We start from the raw sequence: 10042 nt of genomic DNA, 5'->3' as shown, positions 1-10042 counted from the left end.
CCAGAGTGTTGTTCAGCATGGGGGTGAGTAGAAAATGAAGGCTAATCATGTTTTGGGTGTACTATTCCTTTAAGGTCAAATCTATTACCAAAAAGAAACTACAACTCTGCTTTGAGAATTCCTCCTACTGGACAAGTGCACTTAATGGCAACAACTCAAGTTTTTATAACATTTGTAAATCACAAATAATATCTGCGCTAAGATTTTCACACTTTTGGAATATCAGCACAGCTGATATTTCTCTCCAGGATGGAGTAACAGCAAAACAGGAACAGACCAGATGAAGCTAGTATGAGAAACAGCAGAGAGAGCAGAACGTTAGAGATTGAACTAACAGATTCTGCAGAGTAGGAGAATAGAGATAGAATTGGTTGAAAATGATGTGGTGAAGTGAGTGAAGTATTGTTGCTGTTGGTCATGCAAAATTTTGGTTAAAAAGCTTGAATTGTATTTGGTGTGGAAGCTCCATAATAGCTGGCATTGGTGTACATTCACGTTATCTTGGCTGTCTTCGTAGTGAAACTGGTTTGTTGCATATCTATAACAGTAGAAATCAAGGGGTTGTTGAGCTGTACAGTACTTTTACTGTTTAGACATTAACTGTCCATCTTCGCATTGATGTAATCATCCAAGCACATTTTAACCTGAACTGATGTAAACAATTATGAGTTATTGTATACTTAAACTACAAGTTTCGTTCATTCTTTTGAACCAAGATACTTACAACTTCCTGCTTCTTTCCGCAGTGAGTGTCCGGGCCCTGGAAGTAACTGTGTCCCAGAGCAGCATCCAGGTGGCTCGGGGCCAGGCAGCCATCCTGCCCTGCTCCTTTACCACCAGCGCTGCTCTCACCAACCTCAACATAATCTGGATGGTTATCCCGTTGTCCAACGCCAACCAGCCGGAGCAGGTATGTATGATACACCCATCCTTTTAGAATGATTTCTACACCAGCAGCTCTAAAAAGGTCAGAAATCAATAATCCTACCTGGAATATTTTCATATAAGCATAATGATTATTTTGTTTCTCCCTCATCTTTACAGTCAAAGCAGGTATACAACACTTTATTTTTTTGTATGTATGCTCAGATACAGCGCAAAGAGAACATCAGGATTAGCACAAAGGATATAGAGACTTCACAGGCACAAACATCCCAAAACACCAAAATCTTTGAGCTACAAGTCATAAACTTGGATCATGAACTTTCAGCCTTACTCAGGGTCGTTGTGAGGATCATGACACATCCTTGGCTGTATTCAAAGCCATAATGCTGATCAAACAAACAAGGCCTTTTCTTATCTATATTTATTTAAATTCTGTTTATTTATACAGCGCCAATTCACAACACATGTCACCTCAAGGCACTTTACAGTTCACCAGATCATCCATTGATTCAAAGTTTTCTATCTAAGGAAAACCAGTTGATTGCATCGACTCACTGACTCAAATACAATCCCTCACACTAAGCATGCTTGTAGCGACAGTGGAGAGGAAAAACTCCCTTTGAACAGGAAGAAACTTCCAGCAGAACTAGGTTCAGTGTGAGCGGCCATCTGCTGAGGCCGACTGGGGTTCAAGGAGACACAAGCGGGAATACAGAAGAAGTTCTTTGGACTGTACTTTTTGCGGCACATCATAGAAAACGTTTCCTTTGTGAATTAAACCACAATCACTCTACATAAAGCTAAGTGGTCCTGTGGCATCACTGGAATTCCATAGCAGAACTTAAAGGTTACATCCGTTATCTCTTGCTTGCTCAAAAAGTACCACACAGTTTTAATTTTTCACACTGCAACCAAAATTACAAAAAGGAGTTTAAAGTGAAAATCTAACATTAAAATGTTCACCATTATTAAATGCTAGAAAAATTATATTTGACTTTTTGCCAAATGTAATAGTTTTTACAACCATAATTTCGCTTAAACTCTCACCGTCCGTTAATTCTTTCAGTGGATCTACATTAAAGCAGAATTTGTCATTAACCGAGGACAGATGGACCCTGTATTCAAGGAGAGACAGCCAGTAGGAAAGTTCAAAACATTTATTAAATAAAGAAAACTAAAGCACTCGGACACTGCAGGAGGGGGGCGGGGCACCGCCCAATCTCAGACACTCTCTGGTATAACAGTCCAGTCCAAGAATGTCCCCAAGTGCTGCAGTTCCAGAGGACATGCTGGAAGCCGATCCTGGTCAGGGATCCAGAACAGACAGGAACAGGATCCAGGTCAGGCAGGAACAGAACAGGAGGCAGGATCCAGACTTCCAGGCATCCACAGGCTCCCAGGAGGGTTCAGAGTCTGACAGGGTCCGAAAGCATGACCAGGTGGTCACGCACAGGAGCAGACAGGATCAGGTGCAGATGAACAGGCTCAGTGGAAGAGGGTAGCCGAGACAGGACGTGGAACCAGAACTTGATGCAGGACTTTAAACTGGTCTCCTCCCCGGAGCCAGGCTTTCTGGATAAAAACTGAACCTCCCCACATATAGAGCCAAAAACCCAGAGGACTCAGTGGACAATCAGGAGACGAGACAAACACTAAAACCTCTTTCCACTGGCCGCCAGGATCCAGGACATGAACCATGAAATCAAACTGAACAGACAGACTCAACGAAAACAAATAATGATCTGGCACTGAAAGCTCAGGCTGAACTAAATATAAACAGAAGAAACAGGTGAGAGGAATAAATTATAATTGAGGCAGGGAAGGAAAACGGCAGGTGAAAGAAATTACCAATTAAGGGAGAGCAAACAGATTGAATACTTTTATCGAAAAAGGTTAGAGAAATTGGCTCAGAATCAGCACTGAGGCTCTTAAAGATTGATAAAACAAGCACACAGTCCAACGTTTACTTTAGTAAAAGAAGGTTAAAGATAAGTTCAGCAGGAGCTCATGGTTATCTGTTTTACAAGCCAAGACTTAAATGAAATGTCTAACACAAACAAGATCTAATCTGTGTGGCATCACTTTCAACTCATGCAACAGATTATCATCCTTTGATGTAAACTATTATTTTCTTGGCCTGGAATTTTGTTTTGTCGCTGACTTAAGTCCTCAACTTGTACCTGTGGTTGAATGAACTAGGTTTCTGTACTCCTTGTCATCCCCGGCCGCACTTCAAGTCCCTTCAGCCTCTAAAGTCGGGCATACACACATTTTCAATCGTTGCACGTAGCTACAGCTCAAACTGTAAGACGAAACTGCAGGCTTTAAAAGTTGCTCTGATGCGACCTTACGACGGCCGACTGAATTTCAAACATGTTTGATTTTCTCCCGACCTTACTATTCCTGATCGGGGGGTGGTATTGAGAGGCTGATTTCCCCTTGTTACCCCCTCTACACTAAACAATGCACGATCAGGCTGAAAGTCGGCCCGATCGAAAAAATTCTTGCACGACTGGAGAATTGGCCCGAAAAGAGCAAAAAATCGTACAGTGTATGCCCGACTTTACAGGTTTTATTCCAAGGATGCTGCCATCTCCATGGGACAAGGTCGGGATGGAGTGTTTAGGTTGTTAGCTTTTTATTAGTGTTGCACCGATACCGATACCAGTATCGGACGGGGCCCCGATACTGCCCTAAAATGGTGCTATCGGTATCGGCGAGTACCAACAAATAGGGCACCGATACCATTTTGACAATCAAAAGTTTATTCAACTATTGTCACCCATTCCTGGTAGGCAATAAAAAGTTCTACTGGATTCACTTTGTATTAGATTTTTTCCTGCTTCACAAAGGTAGGCAGCAGCTTGACAAAGCCATGATGGCAATTATTTAACATTATTATGGTATCGGTATCGGCCGAAACTGCACAGCTAGGTATTGGGTATCGGGGCCAAAAAATGGCATCGGCGCAACACTAGTTTTTATCAACATATGTTGTTTCAAATGTAGTCTATAAAAAAACGTACTTTTGTTCCAGTCTGGCCAGAGCAGCTTATTTCATCAACCCTTCATGTCAACCCATCAACCCATCATGTCCCTTATATGGTGTCAAAATAGACAATGTCGTTCTTCTTCCTTTCTTTGAACAATTCAGCAATTTCCACATTCTTCAATTTGGGACAGTTTTCTAAAGCACAAGTTCCAGTAGAAGACCAGTCACATGATTATTGTGAGTTTTACTTCTCAAAAGTTTTTTTTTTTTTTTTTTCTCCTCCTTGGTTACGTCCTGGCAGGAATGAATGTGTATAATACTCTAATTCCAGATAAAAATCCAACTGTGCTTGGTGAACTGTTTGAGGTTCGGGATATTATGTTAGGTGACATTGTGATATTTTGTTCTATTTCAAATAACCCTTGTATGTTGAAACCTTTTTTTTTATTACCGCCTGCATTAAAGGCTTCCTGTTCTTAAGGAAAGTATGGTTCCAGTAGGCATTAGTATGCCAGGAGTCTTGAATACAGTCAAAGTGTCAATAACCCACAAGGATTCTGTTTAAATATGATACTAATACATATTAGTAGGAATAAAAAACAAATCACACAATACTTCTCTTTTCGGTGCATCTGACTGCAGTACAATAGTTAACGAGCTTTATTGATAAAAAAAAGTTCCAAGGTTTTCTATGTGACACATTGGTCAGGTTACATTTTTTCTAAATGAGTTTCCAAAGATTTTGTGATCATTTAGAAAACTTTTGAACTTTTCAGAAAAAGATGTCTGTAAGTTATAGTCAATGCCAGAGGCTATTGCTGTAAAATGTTTATCTGAAGTTTGTAAAAGGCCTCATGTTCTTAATGTCTGTCTAGTTAGACTTTTCTTTTGTATTTTCCATCGGCCCATATGTAGTTTCATGCCCTAATTTTAATTAGCGTCTCTGCCATCCCTCCTAATAGCCCTTCCCTGTAATTTTTCTCTCTCACCTTTCTCTCATTTGCTTCCCTCTCAGTCGATGTTTCCTCCCCCTCGCGGGCCTTTCTGTGATTCCATTTCGGTTGTTTAACATGCAGCTGCAGGCCGTACAAGCTCACCTGCCTCTCTTCACTTTGAACCCCGGTGCCGGTCGGCCGCCCAAATAACACAATCATCTTCTGCACTAATTAACTCACGCCCACGACAGGCTCTGTATCGCAGCTGTTCTCACTGCACAGACACACACACACACAAATACTGGCATATTCATATACACACAAATTGAAAACGGCCTTGAACAGATTGCTGATCCAAATACATTGTAGATCCTTCCACATACTGAGCAAAATGTTATTAAAAAAGACAGAAATGAAAACCTTGCCTTCAGTTTTAACTTAAAAATTGCAGATAGTAAAAAGTCAGATTGGCCAGTGCTGTATTACAATGATTTTTTTCATATTTTTAACCTGCGATTAGAGTATTGCTGTTTTCCTCCATTCCTCTTGGTATGCTTAATTGAACTATGTTAGGATAATTATCACTGATGATGTGTGACTTTATTACACCTTAACATTAGCTGCCTGTTGCGTGTCAGAACTGATGTTTTCCCCAGTAGTTTATTTAATTAGGCTAGTTCCTCGGTCCGGCTATATACAGTTATAATCTTGCTTGTGGCAAATATTTGGGAATGGAATGAGAGCGGTGTCCTGCAGCTAAGAACAAAGTGTTATATTTTGATAAGGCTGGAGCCAAGGATGTCTCCTCATCTGCAAACGTGTATGATGTAAAATGTGATGATGTGGCAGACTGGAGTTGTATAAAATGCTTCTTTAAATGTTAATCGGGACCACTTTAATGATAAGTGAGTCCGGTTGGTAAGCAGCTGCCTTCTGTAACTCTAACTCGTGGTCACGGTTTTCGGTTCAGTTCGGTATATGTTGATTGTTAGCCTGACATGTTGGTCATGTTGCTGTTAGCATAAACAAAACGTGTTGCACAATGCTTGCACACTGTTGCACTTTTATCCACATCTTTCTGTCCGCCGTCATCGTAGGTCACTCTAAATGCAAAGCGGTCCCATACAGCAGACCTATAAAGTGCTGCTGGCGTGTCTTCCAACTCCTGTTCTTTCCCACTCGCCATACCCACACAATTCTCCACAGCAACTGATTTTTTTCTGCTACACCCGGCTACGCTGCTTCACTTCTTCTTCTTGTTTACTGCTGGTGGTTGGCTTTGGTCGCAGTACCACCACCTTCTGCTCTGGAGTGTAAACGCTTCGCCTATGAGAAAAAGGAGCAGCGCATGAACCGAACGCAACACACGCGAATCGAACCGAACGGTTCGGACGGTTTTCATAAACCGTTCCATCCCTAACATATATACGTTATTAAAGAGTTTCTCCCGTGTGATTTTTTTCAGAAAAAAAAAAAATTGAGAGAGAAAACTTTAAGGTGCACAAACAGAGCCTATTCTAAACAACTAGTTGTAGCAGGATCATCGTTACAAAGTGGATGCAGTCCTTGGTTTAGATATTTTCTGTTTTGCTACTTTGCAGCTGCTGGTTGCAGACCCCTGTATTAGTTTTATGAAAATTTACGAAAACATATGAAAAAATACAAAATACTGCTGGCTCCCTCCTGCCAAGACCTACAGCGTGCGCTGGGGCGGTTTGCAGCCGAGTGTGAAGCGGCAGGGATGAGAATCAGCTCCTCCAAGTCCGAGGCCATGGTTCTCGACCGGAAAAAGGTGGTTTGTCTTCTTCAGGTTGGAGGAGAGTCCCTGCCTCAAGTGGAGGAGTTCAAGTATCTTGGGGTCCTGTTCACGAGTGAGGGAAGAATGGAGCGGGAGATCGATAGACGGATCGGTGCGGCTGCTGCAATAATGCGGACGCTGCACCGGTCTGTCGTGGTGAAGAGAGAGCTGAGCGAAAAGGCAAAGCTCTCAATTTACCGGTCGGTCTACGTTCCTACCCTCACCTATGGTCATGAAATCTGGATCATGACCGAAAGAACGAGATCCCGGATACAAGCGGCTGAAATGAGCTTCCTCCGCAGGGTGGCTGGGCTCTCCCTTAGAGATAGGGTGAGGAGCTCGGTCATTCGGGAGAGGCTCCGTGTAGAGCCGGTTCTCCTCCACATCGAGAGGAGTCAGTTGAGGTGGCTCGGACAACTTCTTCGGATGCCCCCTGGACGCCTCCCTCGGGAGATGTTCTAGGCACGTCCCACTGGGAGGAGGCCCAGGGGACGACCCAGGACACGCTGGAGAGACTATGTCTCTCGGCTGGCCTGGGAGCGCCTAGGGCTTCCCCCAGCAGAGCTGGAGGAGGCGTCTGCGAGGAGGGACGTCTGGGAGTCTCTGCTTAGTCTGGTGCCCCTGCGACCCGGTTCTGGATAAAGCGGGAGACGATGACGACAAATATTAAAATGATATCGCAGCTGAGGTCTTTAATGATCTTGAGAAAATAAGTCCTGGGACAGCTTAATGATTAAAAATGTAGGTAACAGATGAAACAGTTTTTATGTCTGATCAGTTGTAGTTTCTATGCCAGCACATGTCAAACAAACTTCACTACAGGAGCCATAGAAGGGGCCAGGACCAGTAGAAAGGGGCACTGCTCCTGTTGGCCCCTGTCTAAAACACCCATACAGACTACAGTATATCTTTCAATAATAAGACAAATATTTGTTAACATTTATTAAATGTTAAGTCTGATTACCTTTTAAAACTGTTCGACTTGGATAAAACTTTGAGGGTTTAGTTCTACAAAGAAATTGAGAACCGTCCAAAAGTAGAGATCGACCATAACGGTTTGTTAAAGGAAGTACCAGTACTGGGTTTTTTTTTTTTTTATGCAGCTCTAATCCACAATATGTTGTCCACATTTGTGGGTGGATTTTTTTTATGTCTTTTCCTCCATTTACCTAATAAAAATGATAAAATTATAACAAAAATTAAACAAATTCTCAACTTATACAACGATTACAGAATAGAATAGCATAGTCCTTTATTGTCCCACAGTGTGGGGTTTCAGGCTTTTCAGCTGAAGGTATGGGAGAAATTTACAACCAAAAAAATACAAAGAAAAGAGGTCACATCAGAGGCACCTTACTGCTATCTAGTGGTTAGAGTAGTACCAAAATTTATAACTAATTTGCAAATATCTACATTCGTATCTGTTATTTGTGGTATTATGAAAATATCATTAAGTTCAAATTATGAGCAATATGCTAATCCAATCAGAAAGCCTCTAAGTTCCTTATGTGTGTCTTTAGATGTGGCTGCTGTAGGATTAAAAGGGTGTTTGAAGTTCACTAGTCCTTCAACATGGTACTGCTGCTCCTGTTATTCAACAGTTGGAATGACATTCTCAGGCTAGAAGTTGTAACTCACAGTGTTCCTCGTTTCCTCTCTGTATACAGCAGCAGTCAAGTGAATTAGCAAACTTTGCATTCATTTATTTGGCATTGGACACATGAGGACCAAAAATGTCTTCTTGTTAATTTGCCAAGAAGTCTTTATTTTTCTGTGACATCATCTGATAGGTTTGCTTCCACTTAATTGAAACCTTTTGAGTTAATCAATTTAAAGCTTTGAACGATTTCATCTCATCATCTGCGTTTCCCCAAAATGTTTGATGACATTCTGTTCTAATTTTCAGGAAAATTCTCTTTTTCATTACCTTAGTATTTAGCCAGAGGTGGGTAAAGTACTCATATATATACATACTCAGTAACAGCTTAAGGTGGAATAAGCACTTTTCAGAATATACTTTTACGATAAAACTTATGAAGTCAAAACTTAAAGCATTTTATGTAGAACTACATAGGTTAGAATAGAGTAAGTTCCTCCCTGGCACATATATAACAATACATAGCTTAGTGATTACGGTATTTTAACCTAACCTTCACATAACCAATCAGTTGATGGAAAATTGATTGATTGATTTAATTGATCTCACTTCAGAGAAATGTTGTCTTTATATCAGCTCAAATAGTTAAAGGAGAAGAAGAAGGTGCCAAAGGAATAAAAAGGTGCATGGGATATATATATACAGTTTATACAGTGCTTCCATATATGACAGCTTTTAAGAAAAACGTTTTTATAGTAGAAGTATTATATTGGGATATTGCACAAATAACACTAAACCGATGCAGCTTGAGAAAAAAAAAAGGAAGCTGAAATCAATAAAATATACCAGTAGTGTCAGAATGTCATGATGGGTTCTCAAAAGAGACCCAAATATGCAGAACACCACTAGACGGAAACAGGTGTAAAAGTTTAACAGAGTTTATTGTCACAAAAGCACAATGGTACTGGTTCTGGTTCTGGTCCAGGGACACGGGTTCACCGGAGTCTGCGTGGGAAGACAGTTCAGTTAGCGGGGCATTAGAGATTTGTCTTTTGATTGTTTCAGACTTGTACCTTGAGGGTCCTTGATTAAGGCTTGGAGAGGATGGTTGTTGGAACTGGAGAGAGTTAGGTTCGCAGAGTCCGCAAGCTGCTTCAGCGTCTTACTTCTTAGGGTTTGAACAGAGCTAAGCTCAGGGTTTCCAGCTCTTGATCCAAGGCTGCTTGGAAGTTCAAAGGCAGGCTTCAGGTTTGGCTCAGAGGGCAGGCTTGGCAGGTTAAGCTCTTCCAGAGCTTCACAGGAGAAAGACTGGTTTCCTGGAAAACAGAGACAGGGGTTAGAATCCAGCTTGGATTCAAAGTCAACAAAAGTTCTCAGAGGTTCTAGGCTTAGTGCTAACCAACTGGATCAACACTGCGGCGTTGAGGCAAGTTCTGAAGACAGCTTAAGTAGTGGATCCTCTGATGATGGAATGAGCTGCAGCTGTGAAGGAGGCTCAGCTCAGGAGGATCCACGGCGGACTCTGCTGGAGAAAGGTGGTACTTCTCCAGCTTCCAACACAGAAGCATTTGAAAAGGGACTACACTGGATCATTTCCGGGCAGAATTTAATAGCACCTTAAGCATTGATTTGTACCTAATGATCTGTAATTACCAACTTGGTATTCAAATATAAAAAAAAAAAATACAGACATAAGCTATTTTAAATATGTTACGATTACAAGTCTTCGGTGAATTAAGGCCCCGTCCACACGAAGTCAAACCCTGGCCTAAATTCACTATTTTTTCACCAAACCTGCCTCTCATCCATACGAAGCCGGTCTTTCGGGGGTCTGT

The 10042-nt window shown here is 41.6% G+C and overlaps 1 protein-coding gene across 1 annotated transcript in view; it reads left to right on the top strand.

The window, feature by feature from the left end:
* Positions 1–10042, top strand: part of igsf11 (immunoglobulin superfamily member 11) — a 37203-nt gene that overhangs the window by 1766 nt on the left and 25395 nt on the right. The window contains exon 2 of the mRNA XM_015401940.1: positions 747–910. Coding sequence (XP_015257426.1) covers positions 747–910 — 164 coding nt within the window. The remainder of the gene's footprint in view (positions 1–746; positions 911–10042) is intronic.

This window comes from Cyprinodon variegatus, unplaced genomic scaffold (genome assembly GCF_000732505.1).
Source record: "Cyprinodon variegatus isolate N-32 unplaced genomic scaffold, C_variegatus-1.0 Scaffold33, whole genome shotgun sequence".
Taxonomy (NCBI): Eukaryota; Metazoa; Chordata; class Actinopteri; order Cyprinodontiformes; family Cyprinodontidae; genus Cyprinodon; species Cyprinodon variegatus.
This window is presented reverse-complemented; position numbering and strand designations above follow the sequence as displayed.